The sequence below is a fragment of the Polypterus senegalus genome, chromosome 9, assembly GCF_016835505.1.
Source record: "Polypterus senegalus isolate Bchr_013 chromosome 9, ASM1683550v1, whole genome shotgun sequence".
Classification (NCBI taxonomy): Eukaryota; Metazoa; Chordata; class Cladistia; order Polypteriformes; family Polypteridae; genus Polypterus; species Polypterus senegalus.
Genome location: NC_053162.1, coordinates 45,105,666 through 45,126,402, shown reverse-complemented (window position 1 = coordinate 45,126,402; position 20,737 = coordinate 45,105,666). Strand labels below are relative to the sequence as shown.

The 20,737-nt window shown below is 39.6% G+C and overlaps 1 protein-coding gene and 1 long non-coding RNA gene across 2 annotated transcripts; both read right to left on the bottom strand.

Annotated features, from left to right (window-relative positions):
• Positions 1-1,710: 1,710 nt before the first annotated feature.
• Positions 1,711-7,915, bottom strand: LOC120534854. The gene is made up of 2 exons (XM_039762368.1): positions 7,878-7,915; positions 1,711-7,824 (listed from the first exon to the last, which is right to left on the bottom strand). The coding sequence occupies exons 1-2, from the start codon at positions 7,913-7,915 to the stop codon at positions 2,481-2,483; spliced, it is 5,382 nt and encodes a 1,793-aa protein (XP_039618302.1). The 3' UTR covers positions 1,711-2,480.
• Positions 7,916-7,935: 20 nt separating this feature from the next.
• LOC120535300 lies at positions 7,936-19,225 on the bottom strand. The gene is made up of 3 exons (XR_005634882.1): positions 19,121-19,225; positions 17,254-17,334; positions 7,936-8,086 (listed from the first exon to the last, which is right to left on the bottom strand). It is a non-coding gene; the product is annotated as an uncharacterized LOC120535300 (long non-coding RNA).
• Between the last annotated feature and the right edge of the window lie 1,512 nt (positions 19,226-20,737).

The following is a 20,737-nucleotide window of genomic DNA, read 5'->3' as shown; positions in this document are numbered from 1 at the left end:
TAGGACTCCCCAATTTCTGGAGAGCGTGATCAGGAGTGTTCAATGCATATTATTGCATGCCTTATGCACGTCCTGCATATCCAAATTTGGTAATCCAGGGTTTTTTCCCCTTGCTTTATTTTTTCGGTGGTGGTTAACCTTTGCATGAAGTTATACTCTGAAACTATGGTTTGGGGGGAAAAAAAAAAAAAAACCCACACGCCACCCACTACATTCTGGTTTCACATCCTGAGCTTTAATTGGATGTTGGATTACAACTCTTTACAATTCCCCAATCCATTTCAATAAAATGCAAGTACCACAGCCTACAGCTTCACTCATGTGAAATTTCAAACTTAATGCCTCAAGATTGTCGATATCACCTGGTTTCACAAATCTTGTTTGGGTTGTGATATTTAAAGAAAGGTGTTTGGATATGATAGATAGATAACTTTATTAATCCCAAGGGGAAATTCACATAATCCAGCAGCAGTATACTGATACAAAGAAACAATATTAAATTAAATAGTAATAAAAATGAAAAGAATTAAAATAAAATTAATGTTCGCATTTACTCCCCCGGGTGGAATTGAAGAGTCGCATAGTGTGGGGGAGGAACGATCTCCTCAGTCTGTCAGTGGAACAGGACAGTGACAAAAGTCTGTCACTGAAGCTACTCCTCTGCCTGGAGATGACACTGTTCAGTGGATGCAGTGGATTCTTCATGATTGACAGGAGTTTGCTTAGTGCCCGTTGCTCTGCCACAGATGTTAAACTGTCCAACTTTAATCCTACAATAGAGCCTGTTAGAAAACTTAACCATCCTGTCCTGTATTAAAGTTACAGGCTGGCAGGGTTGTGTAAATTTGGCAAAAAATTGGCTTTGATACCAAAAGAAAGTCAGAAGAACATCCCAGGACACTTGAGCATCCCTTTATAGCATCATTTAATCTTATTTACATTTTTAAAAATCCCACCTCAAATAAATGGCTAGCTTGACATTTTCATAGCTATTTCTAGTATGGCTGTGCCAAGCAACAGAAGAGGAAAGAAGCTAACAATAAATCGAGACCATTACTTCTCACAGCTATAGCTCTCCTCCATTTTTGCCATGCTGCTGGTACTTAAGGAGAGAAGTTCAGAGCCCATGTGTATAAAGGGGGGTGACCACACACAAAAAACCTCAAACCCACACAAATTGATCAGAGAATTTCTCATTCATGTTACATGGCCATGAACATCCAACCTAGGACTACAAATGAAAGGAACTCTGATTTGGAATGATCAGATTTCTGCATCCACACAACCCTGAAAAACCTAAGTGGGAAACTCCCTCCCCCCGGTTGAGATGAAACTAAATAGTTTACCTGACTCAGCAATTGCTAAACATCAGATGCTCTTAAAGAAGATTCAAAACAATCATTTGCTTCATATATTTTGTTTATTATCAATTTTACATCAAAAACCAAGAGTCATGATAAAGCAGATAGCATTTGTAACAAGTACAGCAACTGGCAAATCAAAAGGCACAATGTCATTTGCAAAATCTGGATTTCAAACCTACTATATTTGGCATATGTAACAGTTGAGAAAGTCCAAGATGTTGACAGCTGGTTCTTACTTTGCTCTGACTAGAAAAGACAAGTGTAAAAATTGTGCCCAGAAACAAGCAAAAATCAATCCAAAACTATTGGAACAGGCCATTTTAAAAAAAAAAAAAAACACACACACAAAAAAACAACACCCACCCACACACAACTCAATTGCTGCATGTCCAGTCAAAACTATAGTAACATCTTGTTGAATGCGATTCCAGACTTGGATAAATTGTGGTTGAAGCTGCTTTGCTGGAATTTAAGCCATGACAAGCTCTGCTCAGGTCACACCGATGGTACTAATTTTAAGGTTTAATGCTTACCCCTCGGAATTCATCTATCCATTTCTTACGCTGAATGACTAAAGCCCACTCGGAAGTATTTTCCAGGAGAGTTTTGGAGCTCAGTGCTTTCAATTCCGTGGCCTTTTCAGTTACCTTGGTTTCTGAAGCCTCAGGTTCAAGCCCTCTGGCTACTGCTGTAAAGGCTTTTCCTTCACCATGTACAGTTACAACTTGCCCTTTAATGTATACATCATAGCGACCATTGGGATACTGCTCATTTTTGGGTTGGTACACTATTTTTACGGTGCCAGTGATGGTTTTCAGGTTGGGATTCAAAGCTTGAATCTTCCTCATGTCACCTTTATTATCTGCAGCCAAGACAACAATCCTCTTTCCTGTGACCTCAGCTAACACACGGAAGTCGATTATGGTTTCGACTTTCTTGATATTTTGGATGTCTGCAGCATATGCTTTTACTGCCTTCTGCATATTTACTGCAGTGGGCGATAGCTCTTTCTTGTAATCTATAGGATTGCCAGTGGACACTTCTTTAGACTTTATGAAAGTATCAGCATCCACTTTCAACTTACTTTCAAGATATTTGTTAATTTTACCATTTACTTTATTTTGGGCAAATTTCACAAGATGGTTGGAGAACTTCTGCTGGAAAAACCACAGTAAGCACCTCCACTAATGATCCTGCAACTTCAGCTGCCAACTCCTGTTTAAAAGCATCTAAACTTTCACGCTCACTAGTGGTCACTGCCACTTTTTCTGCTTTTGCTGCCATGGATTTCTCTTTAATCATCTTGTCAAGATCATCACAATATTTGCTGTTAAAGTCTTGGCACATAATGGTGACTGAAGCTATGGCATCTGCAGCCAAAGCACTCATATAGGTTGCTTGGATGATACCCAGGGCAATTTTAAGCTTTCCTTTGGCCTCCTCAGAGGCATTACCTAGAACCTTGAACAGTGAAGAATGCAGTTTTTCCTGCCATTCCAGACCCTCTTTATTGGTTTGCAGCACAGAGTCTGCCATTTCCTTAAAAATCTTCTTCATCTTCTCCTTACTAATGGTATCTGACAGCAACACATTCACTTGCATGCCATCCTTCAAGTGGGACAGAACGACCGTGTCAGCTAGAGGCTTTAATGGCTCTTGTTTCATATTTTGCTGCACTGTTTGAGTTGCATTTTCCTTGGCTGCTTTTTTAATCTCTTCGACAATGGCTTCCAGTGCTTTATCCTCTGCTTTACCTAGAAGCTCAACAGCAATCTCTTTGCCAGCATATTTAAGAACATTCTTTATGTTATCCTTTAGAGCTTGCTTAAGCCCAGTCTTGATCTGTTTGCCGAGTACTTTGGGCAAAGCTTTCAAATTCTTACCAATGTGTTTGATTGCCGTCATTGTTGCTTTAGCACCCTTGGCAATAACCTTGCCGATTCCAAAGCTGATCAAGGAGAGGCCAACAGAAATTGCTTTCTCAATGGCCCACGATGCCCAGCTGAATTCTCCAGTTATCATGGCTTCAGCACCACTGATGCAGTCCGATATTCCTTCACCAATCAATGCCATACCAATATTGGCTAGTGTGCCACAAGAGACAGCCGTAAGAATGATCCCTCCAACAAGCTGTAGGACTCCCAAAAGGAAGATGAGCAGACCTTCCCAACAGAAACGGGGTCTCTCCTTTACAGTATAGATGTTGACCAGGCCCAGTTTGTAAAACTCATACAGTTCTTGGTGAACTTCAGATTGTGCATCTGGGACGAGTGCAAAAACAGAAGTTTCTTGAACATCAGCATCCCTTCCCCGGTCTTGGATTTCTTTCAGCTTCTGCACAGCTTCTTCAATGTTTTTATTAAAGAAATCTAGCACTTGGCATCTTGTCATAATGTGATTCTGGAATCTGGTGGTTTCTTCACTCTCTTTTGACTTGTTAGCTAGCTTGACCAATTGCAAGGTCACCACACATTGTTCTTTGAAATATGCCAGAGAGTCCTTTGCTTTTTCCAAATCTTCCAGTGCTCGATTTAAGTAGTTGTCTTTTGACAGCTTTATTGTGCAGTAGGCATGGCTATAGAAGGCAATGGCAGCCCAAGATGGATCAAGAGCCATGCTTCTTTCAAACAAGCGGGCACTAACTTCAAATTTCTCATCATAGAGTTCTTTGTTTCCAAATCGGATATATTGATAGATGCTAGAACATGGAGACTCGTTAGATTTGGACTGCTGCTTGGCCTTGGCGATATCAGCAGCCAAAGCAGCAAACAGCTCATCTCTCTTCAATTCCAGTATTGGCTTGGATTTCAGCTGCAGCCATACTCCCCAGTATTCATTTAGAACTGCTACAGTTGCTTTCTCATCATCCACATCCTCAATCTCATTGTAGACAGACAATAGGATTTCACAGTAGCGGGAAAATAACTCCTCCCGTAAGAAAATTTCTGGAATATCGTCATCCAAGTAGTGCAACACCCGGGCCTTTGCTACCTGATCTCTGATCCTTTTTACTGCACCAAGAGTGTTAGCTTCCCGGAGGTATTCTGGCATATGCTTAGTGCACACAATCAGCTGCGCCGAGCCAGGCTTTCCCTTTCGAGCGGTGCGGCCAAAAGCCTGAAGTTCCACTCTTGCATTCTGAGAAAGGAAGGTAAGAACCACAAAGAGTCCTCCACTGTTATTGACATCTCCAGACACTTTGATGTCTGTTCCTCTGCCAGCCAAATTAGTGGCAACAATCACATCACCAGGAGCCAACTCTGCATCTAAAATTTTTGCATTGTCATTGTCACTGCGTATATAGAGCTTTAGCTGGCCACGCACATAAGGTTTCAGTGCCTTTTCAATTTCGATGGCTCGGCTAATGCTTTCACAGATCACTAGTGCAGCTCTTCCTTTTCCTGTGGAACTGGGAGAGATCTGTTCCTGGACTGTATCACATATTTTTCTCCTCCAGTCCTCTAAAGATTTTGTCATCTCTCCTTGGACCTCAAATAACTTTCTTCTGTTAAATGTTGGTATACGGCAAGAGGTGAGATTTGGGTAGAGTTTGGACAGAAACTCAATATCTGCATCGGTGCCCAGAGTCCCTGTTGTGCCATAGATCTCGTTTTGATATTTCTTGAAGAACGAGACATTGGAGATGAAATTGGTGATTGTGGACATGGTACTGATCTTTGTCTGATGCTTCATTTCTAGAAACTGCTGAAGGCCATCTCCCCATTTCTTGTTGAGTTCAATAATCCCAGTAGATTTGAAGTCCACTGGCAGGATGCAGTCACCTTTGACAACATATTCCCTCTCTGGCTGCAGCTTAATTGCTAAAAATGCATTTTCTACCCATGTCTGCATTTTTGTTTCTACTAGGTCACGCAGAAAGCCTGGAATGCTATGTTTCTCAGGGTTGTTTGTACAGGGTGTGAATTGAAGATGTTCCAATACGTAACTGCGAACTGGTTCCCAGAGTTGCTGGTCAGAATCTGAAAGCAAACAACAGAGTCCATTGTCCAGAACCAGGAAAGGAAGTCCTGGAGTGCTGTCATCAGTAGTCAGTTGAAGTATGCCATCTGCATCTTGAGTATATGTTGAAAAGTGATAGGGAACGTAATCTTCCAAGACACGGAAAAATTCCAATATGGTGCTCTGAGTTATGGTTTTGAGCTTTTCTGTTAACTTGTCTTTGTCACTGGCTCCTACCTCCTCTGAAAAGCCAGATGGAACAAGGCCATTCTCTTCGGCAATTTCCAAAATGTCAATTGGTTCTTCTAGGCCCAAATCATCTCCACTTAGACAATCAAATATGCCTTTGTAAAAGGGCACAGGTGGGCCTCGAATAAATACATTGTTCTCTGTAGCAACCAAACCGTGTTGGTTCACCACACTCCAGATCATTGCCAAAATTGTGTTGAGGTGCTGAAGGCTTATCATGTCACTTGATAGGTAAGTGAGCTGCACTCCTCGATCCAGCAGCAAAGAATCCACTTCATCCACAATGATACATTGAAACTGACGATTACCTCTGACCTGTTTCAATTCAAAGATCTGGCGTAGATAGTCGGCTGCAAAGGTCTCCACAGTCCCATAGATAATATCGGCTTTGTAACAAATGGCTCGCTCTTCATCCTTATTTTTGTTAGTGTTTGTATCTACTGTAATGTTGAAGAATGTATAAAAGGGACTCCAATCTTCTGCATCTCGTTCACAGAGCACAGAAGAACTAGAAACAACATCCACTTGCTGTCCCATCAACACTCGCATGGCTGCAAACATGGCTATAATGCAAGATTTCCCTTCTCCAGTGCCAACCTCCAGTAACTTGCTGTATTCGGACAGGGCCAGCAGACACCAGGTGACCATTTGCGTCACCCTTGGAAAATATTTATTCATTTTATAAACTCCCTTGCAGAGAGTGAATAAAATCTTTTCAAGGTCTTCCACATTTTTACTTGCACTCAGGGAGCCTTTTGGTATATTTTCAAGTATGTCACGTTCACTCACTTGGAGGGCAGCAATTCTTTTTTGGACACCTGACACAATGCAGCGCACCTTATCAAGAGTCTGAATGTCAATGCTTCCAGACTTTTTAATTTCCTCCAGAACAGTATCAGGCGACTTTTCTGGTTCTTTTCTCAAGTCCTTTTCAAACTCTTCATACAGAATCTCTGTACCAAGGTGGTCACTGATCTTCTTTCCATCTTCATCCTGCCAGGTTGGAGGGACACGGTAGATTTCAATCAGATGGAGCACCTTTGCGAGGAGAACAGGATCACTGCAACGGCTTACCAATTCATACATAAAATCCATAGCCTCATTTGGCTTCCAAAGACCAGACTGGACAATCCTCAGAAGTCTACAGTTCAATTCAGAGTAAACATCCTCATTATAGGAATGGGTTGCTGTGGTTAGCAAGACCTCATAGCACTTCTTCTCCACACTTGTGATATCTTGTCCATATTTTGGCTCATTGACTTCTCTCAGGCTCTTTTGGAGAAGTTCTAGAAATTTCAAGAGAAAGACTTCCTCTGCTGGAAGAGTCTCCATCTTGGTCATCAGCTTAGTAATCTTTACAACATGGCACTCAACTTTTTCCATCATACTTGTATATGCTCTAAGCAAAGCTTGTGTGAAACAAAAGATGTCAGTTACATTTTCAGCAGCATTGTTAATCGTCTCCACAAGGTACTGAGCTTGGTTGGTAATGCTCTCCTGTAGACGGTCTTCCATCTTGAGATCTGCAAGTATAAATTCTGTTAGCAGTACTTGAGTATGGAGAAGAGTAAGTCTGCTTGGTGGTTTTGAAGGCCACTCTTGGAATAATAGAGTATCTAGGGATTTGGAAAGGCTGTCCACCTGTTGTGGAGTAAGTGTAGCCAGTGTTATATTAGAAAGGTGTACTCCACTCTTGGTAGACAAGAGATCAAGAAGATTTTGATCTTCAGCATCAGGTTTTTCAAGGTCAACCTTGATCTTTTCAAATTCATCAAACTGGCTCACTATAACATCTGTTGTGGTTTTCTCTTCCATTTTCTCACGAAATAGGTTTTCCTCTTTTTCAGATTTAGCCTTTGCATCCTTAAAGGTTTGATCCAGCCTCTCTTGCAGCTCCCGCTTTTCCTTTTCTTCAGCTTCCCTCTTTTGTCTTTCCTCCTCCTCTCTCCTTCTCTGGTCTTCCTCTTCTCTTCTTTTTCTCTCTTCTTCAGCCAGTCTTTGTCTCTCTTCCTCTTCTCTTCTTTGCCTCTCCTCCTCCTCTCTTCTTTGCCTTTCTGCTGCCTCTCTTCTCTGCCTTTCTTCCTCTTCCTGTCTTCTCCTTTGTTCCTCTGCTGCTCTCCTTTGCCTCTCCTCTTCCTCCCTTCTCTGCCTCTCCTCCTCCTCCCTTCTACGTCTTTCCTCTTCCTCCCTTCTCCGCCTCTCCTCCTCTTCCCGTCTCCTTCGCTCTTCTTCTTCCCTTGCTAATCGCTCTCTTATTGGTCGATAGAAGCATTCAGGGCACTTGTATTGATTGTCTGCCCCAACTTCTCTGTAATATTGGCCTCCGTTATAAATGTAGACATAATATCCTTCCCTCCAGTCCTTGGTAAAGTTGTCAAATGAGGTGCAAGGAGGAAGCCCCGCACCACAAATGCAACAGTTACATCCATTATATTCAGATGGTCTGTTTCCCATTGTCAATTTTCAGACAAATTAGCCCCAACCAGGAGACTTAAAAAATGAATCAATTTTTCCTGTTTATGGAAAAAAAAAAAAAATTAGTTAGTGATTAGATGCAGAAGTTGATAAATATTTAAGAGGAACCCCCCCAAAACAAACACATTCCCCAATTACTAGACAAGTATAGTTTTTCCTTTAGTTGTAAAAAGGATACTGGACCTGAATACTACACTTTCTTGTAGTGTTCAAGATACTTTGTGACAGAGTTGGAATGATTGAAAATAGAAAAAAAAAAAGCATCAATACAAGTTTTTTTTTGGACATTATCCGACTGAATCAGAGATGATCTGCAGGTCTCAGTAGACAAATAGAAAATCCAGGTTAAGAACCTAAAATTGAGAGTTCGGTCAGAAACCTCAAGAAGTCTGGTTTCTGAAATATTCCATTAAAGTCTGAACAGAGGATAAGGCAGGGATAAGGCATGCCGAAATTCATAATCAATTAAATAGCTCTATTTAGGATAACGCAATTGAACTATTAGTTTAATGAAGAATTTAGAGAAAATGCAGTACAGTACAAGCTTAATTTTCAGTTGAAGGGTTTAGAAACTGGCAGACATGATGCAGATGAGATGAAGATACAGGAGAGAGAGACACCAAATTTACACAGGATTCAATTTGCTGAATCAAAAAGTCTCCCAAGGACAAACATCCACCTTTGATATTGTTGGTTTTCAGTAATTTCTCTAGGACTATATACAGTAAAATGGAGCCTCACTCATCCCACAATACAAAAAGTGAATGAGGCTTTAGGAACCAGCATTCCTAGTTTTGCACTCACAAAAAGCTGGAGGAGAGCAAAAAACACTTTTAGATAGAAGTACATTCTGAAAATTGAAAGTATTTACTTTTCTAAAGTAAATATTCTGTACATGTGGTGGGGTATGTGTGGGTTTCTTCCGCATTCTCAAAATATCAATGCTGCGATTGACGCTTATCATCAAGTACAATGCACAGGTTAAGAGTGTAATTCACTTTCAGAGTCCATAAATTAGAAAAGGAAAACCAAAAACAAAGCAGTCTTATTGGATTTCAGCTTGTAGTTCTTACTGTACACTTCTAGCAAAAGGCTCCTCAAACAAAAAGCCCCTAAAAACCCTTTAATCTATATATCTATAATTCACTAAGGGCACACAAGACAGAGCGCATGCCAACTCAGAGCCTCGCCCACCAACTCAAACCCTCCTCACGCGTCATGGGGAACAAACGGAGCCCCGACTGCCATCTCTAATCCTACTTTCGCGTCCACTGTCGCTCTCGATCAAACAGCAATAATTAGTAAACAAAGATAACTGGCAGTAACAGTGTAAAATTCACAATGGGTATGCCAGTTTGAAAAGGATAAGTTGAGGGTAATTTTATAATGTGTTATTGAAGCAAGGTGATGTATGAGAGAGGGGAGAATTCTCGAGTGGAGGAGCACTATGAGAGACGCTCGAGCTCCCATAGCACAGAGTTTGATGTGTGGTACAGAAAGTACCGCTGCAGAGGAGAATCGGAGTGAGTGAGCGAGACGAGTGTCCATGTGTAGGAGATCAGTGAGGTTGTGGAGAACTTTAAACGTTAAGAGCGGTATTTAGTATTGTATTCTGTAGTTAACAGGGAACCAGTGAAGGAGAGAGAGAGAGAGAGAGAGAGAGAATAGGTGTAGTATGTTTAGTGGATTTAGAACAGCAGGTTATTATCTTGGGAGCAGAATTTTGAATAAATTGTAAGCGATGGATAGGTTTGTGGGATGACAGAATATAATTACAGTAATCTATATGTGCGGCAACTCTGGCATTAACCGATACTTTAGTACTGTGTTGCGCAAGAACAGGACGAAGTCTAGAAATGTTTCAGAGATGGAAGAAAGCAGTCCGAGAATTGTTACTTATACAGGAGGAATTTTTAATAATAATAATGTTATTAAAAATTGCCATTTAGTGTATAAATGGATATAAATAATTGCATGTAAATAATTCACCAAAATCTGTTGTATGTAAACGATACAGTTTAAAACGTTATTGTTTCCCCCGACCCCATCAGAAAACCTGGTTTCCATATATACCTGTATTAGTTTAAATGGCACTTTTACCACTCGCAATAGGGCAGATGCACTGACTTGTGTTGACTGGGTAACAGTGAATGCGGCGTCTAGGATTTCCATAGTCTGCTACAAGGTGGTACTCGCTCAATCATTGGCATTGGTTTCGCTCCTTGCCATTTTATACTGCGACGGTGGTTTCCTAAGCCATCGTTATACTGAATTCCTTTCTCACCGTTCTCTTTTCCTATTCTTACACCGCCGAATGCTACAGCGGGCTTCGGCTAGTGTTAACTAATGCTCTCAAACAGTGAGCAATGGACTTGCATGCCATATAGAGGTGCTTCCTGCCTTACGCCTAATACTGTGTGATAAACTCCAGCCTCCTGCAACCCTCAACTGGATTAAGTGGGTTTGAGAATGTCATGTTACAATAATTGCTATCATCTGTTACTGAACCACTTTAATAATGGTGACAGACAAAGCATCAGACCATTGTATATTTAAATGGCCAGTATGGACACCAACATGTGTTGTGTGTTATAGTAACATGCATAGACTTTGCTTATTTCAAGAGACTACGTATCCCCGAAAGTCAGTATTATCCAGAAATATTTGAGCTTTTGATTTCTCTTATGTTGCCAACTATTCAGATCTTGATACCATAATTAATTTTCTAGTCTAAACTAGAGCATTACTGTTAAAGTGGATTTAAACATGCTAGATTGTTAACTGTGAAATCTCCCCATGTCTGCATGGGTTCTCCTCAAACCATTTATGTACAAAAGTTGTATACTTAAATGTTAATATTTATCATCTTTAGCAAAAACCAGTATATAGGGAAATAAATTGGACTTAAGTTTTGCATGAAAAAATTAAATATCAGATCAAGGATTAAGACACCTGCTACGTATATATTTCAATGCACTGGGGCAATTGTACTTGTGTACCAATACAGAACTAATCTACCCTGTACTGTACAAGCATAGTTGAACAGATGTCCTCAAAGCCAAAGGGAACCAAGCAGTGAGCTACATTTCTATTTATTGATGTTAGAGTACTGTCAAAAAGACAATTTAAACAAAAAAAAAAAAACCTCCCCACACACCACCACACCCTATAAGATGGTGAAATATGTATGGTTACACAAGACAAACAGCAAAACCATACTAAATATACTATTCCCAAATGGCTAAACATCATCCACAATGTGCCAAAGCCAAGATTAACAAGAGTTAATTAATGCCGATAGACTCATCAAGATTTAAAGCGTCAAAATTACCACAATTTCAGTCTTCCTCTAGTTGGTTATATTTGAAAGACCCCACTTTACCAAGCGTACCATAGGATTTTGCAAAATTTACAGAAGAGCTCCAATTTACAGGCAAGTCCAGTTTGTTATTACATAATGAAGCAGTCCGTCTTGTCCTAGAGGTAAGAATGGAAAAGTTCTTTAATAGGCAGGTATTTTCTGCACTGTGGTAACATCACTCCATTAAATTTTCACCAAATTAACAAGCCTATTTAAAAAGGCAAGTTCAGTTAGACATTTTCACCCCACTTGAGGTAGTAGTGAAAAAGAGTCAAAACCCAGGTGCTATTATGAACAATGCTGCACATTCTCTGTATAGTAAGGTCTGTAGAAAATTGGTCCCTGTGAGTACTCTCTTTTGGCAAGTCAGAAGCTTCCTTTCTTTTAATGATTCTGGTGTGCAATTGTCAGTCCTATTTATTGAACCACTGTAAAAAGCCAAGTTTCTTCTTGAGGAGAAAAAGTGCCATCATATACAGGTAATAGTGTCACTGCTACGTCTGCACCAACAACTTCACAATGCATAGGTATCTCTAAATGCAGCAGAAACAGTCACTGCAGACTAGATTTAAGGCACAAACTTCTACAGTGCCTACTCAGTTCTTGGCTGAAATTTGAATACCTCACTTAACTAAGCCAGAGAAAACTGCATGGCCATCATATCATTTACTAAAATACTTTCCAGATCATGGTCTATGACCACGTATAAGTTTGCATATCGTTTTTAATTCTCATTGGTCACTGAACTTCAGATTGAGCACAGCCAACCAATTGTACTTTTTAAACTATAACCACTATATATTAGTCATTAAACTTTTGCATTTAAACCAAGTACAATTCACTTCAGTCTACCTTTAGTAAGGAAAGCAAAATCTAATATCTTTTCACCACTGTGTATTTTGATACTTTAGTTCTACCTGCTGCTTTAGAAATCCATCAACCATTACCCATTTTGATCCATCTGCTTACAGTCAATAAATCTATGTACTGCAGGTTTATTTTTCCTTGATATTTGTCTATTAAGCATCACTGAATTTAAAACCTAATATTTAAGCCAACTATGTCACATGTACTGTATCTGCCCTATAGCACTTTCCAAACCTAGTACACCAAGGCTAGTTACCAATGCCCCCCGACCCAGTTTCTCCACAGCATATGGATTTATTTTTATAAAACCCCCAAAACCACCTCAACCATAGGATGCCATAAACCTTTTCAAATTGTGAAAGGTGACCAAAACCAAGCCAGGAGTAACCACACACATCCAAAATTAAACATTCTGGCTGGTCATTAAACAAAATTCACATTCTACAGACTAATCCTTCAATAGGAGCCATATTTCACCTACTACTGTACATCTTTTGCTTGCCTGTAGCTCATAAAACAGAGTCACTTTCCAAACCAGAATCTTTGCTGTTCAAACATTACTCACTGTATAATTGATCTCCCAACAAATTTGTCTTCACAAAACAGATTACACAAACCTCTTATCAGTCCAAAAATCTTAGTTACTGCATTTCTTACCAAAAAGTTATCCATAGGAATATGAATTATACATAGTACAGTGTCTTACAGATACAAAGCGGTAGAATAGCTAATGCCAACAACTTAAATACTGACTTCAAGCCGCACGTGTGTCAGGAAACAAGCAGTGGAGATTACATGTTCATTTTTCTCCTTAAGTATTATTAGTCCAGGCACTGGGAGTGGGAGATAGCAGTGGTGGAGTCAACAACCAAACTACAGTTCACGGAGATGTGGCATACTCGAAAAAGGCCACAAGTTTGTTAGTGTAATAAATCACATGATGTTAGTTGGGAAACAATTTGTTCCTTTTGTAGGGTGGACTGGAGCTGTAATTCGGTAGAAACATTTCACACTGAAGTGGTTCTGTTGAGATTGTATTAAGGGGACAAACTTCTAGCCGCCCCTCAGACACTACTTGGGCAACAGACTTAAAGCCATGTGACCTCAATGCTGCTCCACTTTACTTTTGCCACAGACAGTAGACTTCAGGGCCAAATATTCAGATTACATCACCATTGAAGGTCCGCAGAGTTCAAAGCTTGCATACCACTTCAGGATTTGACTGCTTTGGCCCAGTCGTGTGGCCCGTAACAGATTAACAGACAACTTAAGTGGGGCTTTGGAAAACCCAGGAAAAAAGTAGCTTTTACATTGCATACATCCCTCATGATCAGCCACTTCAGGAGAGAGAGAATACATGAATTAAAATTCTAAGAGGTGCAATTTTAAATGCAGTTTTTTTCTACATAGACTTCAAAGTACTGTACTACATTAAAAGAAACTCTGAAATTGTGGTGTTTTTTTTTTTTTTCCCCATACACACCCCACACACACATCTGCAAACAGGGGACTGAAAGTTGTGTAACCATAGTTCCTGGGGACATGTGTGATTTGTTTCCCTTTACCACCAATATGCTTGAGATTATAGCAAACAGCTTTATCCTCCACAATTTAAACATTGCAGGATTGCACCATAAGAGGCTACTGGAGGTTGTTGCAAACACACGCAAGGTGGTGTCACTAAAGGTATTCACCAATGACTGAAGGGAGGGATTTACATCTATATTTACAGTGGGTTGGGGCGGGGGGTAGACCCACACACCCCAGTCACTGCCTTCAAAATTTTAGGTGCTTTTATACAGATTTGAGGATGCCAAATCTGGCAACAGAATGTACATCACATCCAGTTTGAGATATGGATGTTTAAAACTGAAGAAAATATTTTAAAACTTAAAATTTGTTTTAAGTATTAGTTACTCATTTCTATCCTCTGGAAGTGTTTCACCAGTGTAAATGACCAAAACAGGTCTGTTTACAGACCACAGAAGTGGAGAAAGTATACCTTAGAAAGTAAAAATGTTGCTGCCTCAATAAAGCAATCCATCTCCCACTTGGACAGAGGCAGTGGTCCTGCAAGAATTGGAACTAGTGCCTTCAACACGATCCAACCTCTGCTCCTTTGGGACAAGCTGACAGTGATGGGAGTAGATTCATACCTGGTGGCATGGATTGTGGACTCTTACAGACAGACCTCATTATGTGCGTCTCGTGAGCTGCAGGTCCAACATTATGGTCGGCAACACAGGAGCGCCACAGAGGACTGGACCTTCTCTGGACCTGTTCAGCATATATACTGTACAATCAGACTTCCAATACAACTCCGAGTCCTGCCACGTGCAAAAGTTCACTGATGACACTGCTATCGTGGGCTGCATCAGGAGTAGGAGTGTAGGAACCTAATTAAGGACTTTGTTAAATGGTGCGACTCAAACCACCTACAACTGAACACCAGCAAAACCAAGGAGCTGGTGGTGGATTTTAGGAGGACCAGGCCCCTCATGAACCCCGTGATCAGAGGTGACTGTGTGCAGAGGGTACAGACCTATAAATACTTGGGAGTGCAGCTGGATGATAATTGGACTGGACTGCCAATACTGATGCTCTGTGCAATAAGACGCTGCAGATGTTCTATCAGATGTATGTGGCAAGCGGCTTCTATGCAGTGGTGTGCAAGGGAGGCAGCTTAAAGAGGGACACCTCACGCAAAGACAAACTGGTGAAGAAGGCAGGCTGTATTGTAGGCATGGAGCTGGACAGTTTGACATCCATGGTAGAGCGCCAGGTACTGAGCAGGCTCCTGCCAATCATGGCGAATCCACTGAACAGTGTCATCTCCAGACAGAGGAGCAGCTTCAGTGACAGACTGCTGTCATTATCCTGCTCCACTGACAGACTGAGGAGATCATTCCTCCCCCACACTATGCGAAACATTATACAAAGTTATTGTCCGTTTTACCTGCATTTTTATCACTCTTTAATATTTTTGTTTATCAGTATGCTGCTGCTGGAGTATGAGTATCTAGCTATAGGGAAATGTCAACACAATGGAACAGACCTTGCATAACTTATTTAAAAAACCCCAATCCATCAAATGAAAGGATGAGAAGGGAGGCAAATACTATTTTTGTGGTGGAAACAATCCAATTTTAAGTGTGGAGGATGGAAAGTCATTTTTCAGCTTAAAATAAGCTTCACAAATTTTATTCAGAGCACACCTAAATCTTTAATACAAATGGTGTGTGGGGAAAGGTTATTGCAGACCAGGGATCAGTCATGAACTTCATTTACATAATCTTAGCAAGTTGGGAGCAGTGGGACCTTCAGCTGTGTAGTGTGACATAAGTGATTTAGTCCAACTTTCTCCAGTATTGCCTCAAGTCATCAGAGCAATCTTGTGTGCAAGAGAGCAAACAACCAGAGCTCATTCACAAGCAATAAATGAATGTGGGCATTTTGGATCACACAAACAGAAGATGCTCATCTACCCAATGACTGTTTATATACAGAAGGTTTGGGGTTTCAGAGACTATCTGAAATTACTGCACAGTGACCAACTCAGGCAGGACAAACAGGCGGTCAGAAAAAAATGTGATCTTGCAATATTTTGAAAATGTGAATCTGCTGGACTGCCATTACACAGTTGTGTAACTGAACATCCTGACTATCAAGATCATCAACTTTTACATCCCCTCCAACTATGTAGTCCTGTTATGCAATATTGGCTTAATACAAGGGTATACACATATTGTACTTCAATGTCTCTTGGTTGAAAATTAAAAACTGAATACAGATGCTCTTTAACTGAGGCGAGAAAAGTCAGCCCTTGGAACAAAAAGGTTTCATGTGCAGAAGTAATTAATACCAATTAAAATGGCTGGAGAAAAATCTGTAGCATCCAGAATCTGAGTTTGACACTCCCAGCTCTAAAACAGCATCACCTTTCTGAAGAAGGTTGTGGATTCCCCTCCACATAATTTAAGGGAGCACAAAATAACGGGATAAGTTTCTCAGTTCTTAGCCAAGAACTATCAGGGTACAGTTGCAAAGGAAGTCAACCCATAATGTAAAATCAAGGATGGAGGCACTAAAAAAAACCTTCAAAGACCTAAACTTAGTGGTTTAAAAATTATCCAGATTTGTGGTGCTTTGTGCCAGGCTGGTGAAAGTTTGTCTTTTTATGCCCATATAAGTGAACACACCTATCCAGTTGCAGCTCTTATGCATTTACAGTGATAAAGCACAAAGGCCCATCAACTACTGACTCACATCTCTATCATGCAAGACAATCCTCATTCTAGTAGATCTGTCACTAATTACTTATGCCAGTTACTACTTTAGTTACTATGGCAATTCTTCACTCACCCCTTGCTGTTTACCAATGACTTTAAAAATAACAATGTGACTGAAAGCCCACAATGTTTTGACAATTTTTCACCCTGCAACCTTTAACACTTAACATTTGTATTAACAAAATGTAACCCTTATCCAAAATGTTTATCTGCTTAAAACATTTTAAAAATATATTACTATGAATCAGTTATTTTATATTCAGTATACACTATGATACTCAGTCATAACAATTAAAGAACCTTGAAAGTTGATGTTCTAAGACTGTTGCTTAAATTAGAAATTGAAAAAGTTTGAGAAAGCATTAGTATCATAGAAGATGCTGAAGTGTTTACTCCCAGTCATATCACATTCTCAGGTGACAAGATAAGCAACTACACACACAGCCTCTGAATTGAATAAAAATTACAAAAGCAGTTAAAAAAAAAAAAAAAAATTAAAATAAAAAAATAGATGCTCTAAACAGGGGTTTAAAATTAAGATATTAAAAAGGGACAAAAATGTATTCCAGCAATTTCTTTAAGTTAGTAACCAATTAATGCTGTAGATGGAATACATACCTGTAGCCACTATAATTTGTCTGGCACCCACTGCTCTGAAACAGCATCAGTTTGTTAAATTTTCGCTTACCTCAGGTGAATCTGGATTCAAGCAGCTTCTTCAGCAGACTAATGTGCCTTTATTTCCTTAGCAGAACAATACCTCAAAGTACTATAAAAGAAAACAGGAAAAAGGTGGAATTTAGACTTAACCAGATGATGTATGCCCTGCTGAAATGTGAGAAATATTTTTCTCCTGCACAAGAACCAAAATAGATTTATGAAGGTTAGTGAGAAGAAAAATAAAATTCACAGTTGGGACTGAAATTCCTAAGATGGACCAGAGCTCTTGGCTTTTGTTCAGCCAGCCTTATTTTAAGACCTACAGTATATAAAAATTGATTTGGGTGGATGTGCAATTACACATCAGACTGGTGTTTATCTGAATTACGCACATCTATCATATTTGATACTGGAGAGGAACAACTTTTCCAATAGTGTATCCACATTTCAAGAGAATATTTTACATTTTCCATAGGAGCACAACAATTAACCCAATATAATTTGTTTCTGGAAATTCTAATATCTCTCTCTCTCTATATCTAAAACTCTCTATATCTAAAACTCTACAAAGTGAGATTATTGCCCATGGTATTTTTAAAGATTACATAGCTTGCATGACAAACCTTCCCCTTTAGATTTTTGATAGGGAAGCAAATTTGCATCCATTCGGTCTCCACTTAATTTATGGTTGTGGCTTAATGGCATGTACTCTGGACTCATGAATTAGTTGTCTCATTAGTTGTGTCACCTTGCTTACTTAAAGGATTTCTTCCCCCTTTTTTTTTTTTTAAATTAAAAGTATATAGTATACTCTAGATTGTATTACAATTTGCAGAAGGCACCCACCTATATTTTAGATTTGTATTATGCTTAGAGCCAACCTTAGAAAGTTAAACGTTCGTTAAATTCATATAGTGTTTGTGCTCGAATCATCCAATGAAGCTAACAAAGCTGCTGAAGTTTGTTAATGTTGGATAATCTAGATTATGCTTATAGCAGTCCCGAGCTTATTCCCACGACAATGGATTTAAGGCAGGTAACAACTCCGGACTGCAAAAATCCACACGCACTGTTACCAGTGTAATTGACCGTTACCAGCCGTACAACAAACAAGGTATGTTATGGAGGTTTATAGAAAGGCTATAGTTCTTGGACATGGACGTAAATTGATCCATCATGGCACAAAGCTGACCAGTTTCAAATCACCAAACCACAGCCTAAAGGTTATCACAATATAGAACAACCATCTAAAGACACAAACAGTGTTAGTTGACGGTCTCCAATCCCCGTCCGTCTGTCTTTGGAGCGTTTTCCTCTATTTAACATATTAAATTAGTGGTTCAAGTTCAGTCCTGGACCCTTGTTTCACACATTTTCACAGTCAACCATTAAAAAAAAAAAAAAAAATGTAACAGACAGAGTCTGTTAAAGTCAATTTTAAATACATCAATTTTGGGCTAGACGAATTTAATGGTGAAAAATACGGTTACTTGGCCAACCTCTTTAGCCAAGGCGATTCGCAAAAGCTGCGACTGGTTACATTAACACCCCCCCTAGGTGGTTGAAGTAACTTACTGATTGCATTGCATCACGGAAGCGAAAGTTAAACTTACAGCCTTAGGATGTGAAGTCCTAAGCCTTAACCATTACTGCCACACTACGCAAAATCTGCCGCCAAATAATAATAATTCCCCTACCCAGGACTTGCGTTTTACGCTTCCTCAGTAATAGTTAAAGGTGACCACGAAATCGTTTCTCAATTCTTAACCAAGAATCAGGTGCGGATGAAAATTAAATTAAACCATAATGTAAGATTTAGGCAGGATGCCTTAAGTAAAAAGTCTGAGTTGTTTGGCTTATTTTGTCGTTATCTCAAGGGGGTTTTAAAAACTTACCCAAACATGCGGCGCTTCTGTCTTGGCTGGAGAAAGCGGTGTTCATCTTTCCCACGGCCGCAGAAGCGAGCACACCTTTGTGCCCGCAGCCCACGTGTATTTATAGTGATAAATCGCCAGACACCCAACCCTTCCCCCCCACTCCACCTCCACTTGACTCGTACTTCTGTTTGTCAATCAAGACAATCTCGTTCAGGCAGATCTGTCAGCAGTTACTTGCACCTGGCTATTATCTTTGTTACCGAAGGCAATTTTACCAGTGTTTTTTTTTTTTTAAATTAATTTTGTAAATAATTTTAAGAGTAAATATCACAATGTATATTATCTAAAATACGATATATATGACATTTTCCTCTCCGCAATCATTTTGACAAAGTCTTAAACAAAATAATCATGAACCTTTAAGTTTGAAGATGTTCAAAAATAGTATTGAAATTATAGATTCCTAATAAAGTTTGTAAGAATGCATTACCAAAAATTCATACGAAAATGGGATATATTTATTGTATTAACTGTATTTTTAAAAAGTGACCATTAAAAAGCAGGAAGGTATAATGCATTAAAACACTTCATCTGATAGAATATAACAAAGAAAAAATTGGGCTACACAAAACTAAATATGCATTTGTGGTTTAAACCGGTATGGTTGCAGATTGCTAAGAATTTGTTTGGTCTATGTTTTTTCAAAAGCCACCATGAATTCCCTAGGCCAAAGGCGCCACCATAATGGGAACAAACAGAGCTCCTTCACTGACAGGCTGACAGATTCATTTCACTGTAGTGTGATGCACTGAGTGGTAAAACAAATACTGCATGCACAAAGGTTGTCTCCATGGGAAGTTCTCAGAAGGAGCCAGAAATGGGCCATGGAAAACAGATGGGGGCAGTAGAACTCCTCCATGCAGGTAGCTGCTAGCAACTCTATGCCATGGGTGCCAATGGGTCATGGCCGACCTGCCCAGTGAGCAGTAAGACTAAAAACTGTATTGGAAGCATAATTGTTTTAGTGGGCACTTAGAATACAGGGAAGGAGTTAGAAGCCCTGAAGATTTACACTCCTGATTCTGGAGGCGACATCAGGATGATGTGTAAAGTTTGCTTCCAGTTCTGCAATGACTATCCATTATCACTTCATAACCTCTTTTCATTTAAACTAAATTGTTTATATCAGACAACTTTTCACTCGGGGTTGCCCAAAATGAGCACATTTTAAAATATTGACTGACTACTCATGAAAGACAAAGTATTGCAGAATACTTAACTTTTTCCTTACAGAAAAAAAAACAGTTTTTACTCTAAAGGCAAATTGAAAGTTTATAACAGTAAGTAAATGAAATAACCTTTGTGGTTAATCACTACAAGTTAAGCCCAAAGTTGCACATCGGATGTTCATGCCTAGCTAATTAGAGACAATAACAGACTCTATCAGTCATAAAAATCATGTTTCTCATGTAAAGCATTTGGTCATAATAACCTAACAGTTGTCGTTTTAGTCACAGGACAGAGCACATGGCGTGTTTGTCATTTGACTGTGAAGAGAAACCTTAATCTGCACAGTGCATAATGTTTGTCTGCTTTGCACAATATTTTCATGTTGTATTGTAAAATGGGTGCCAC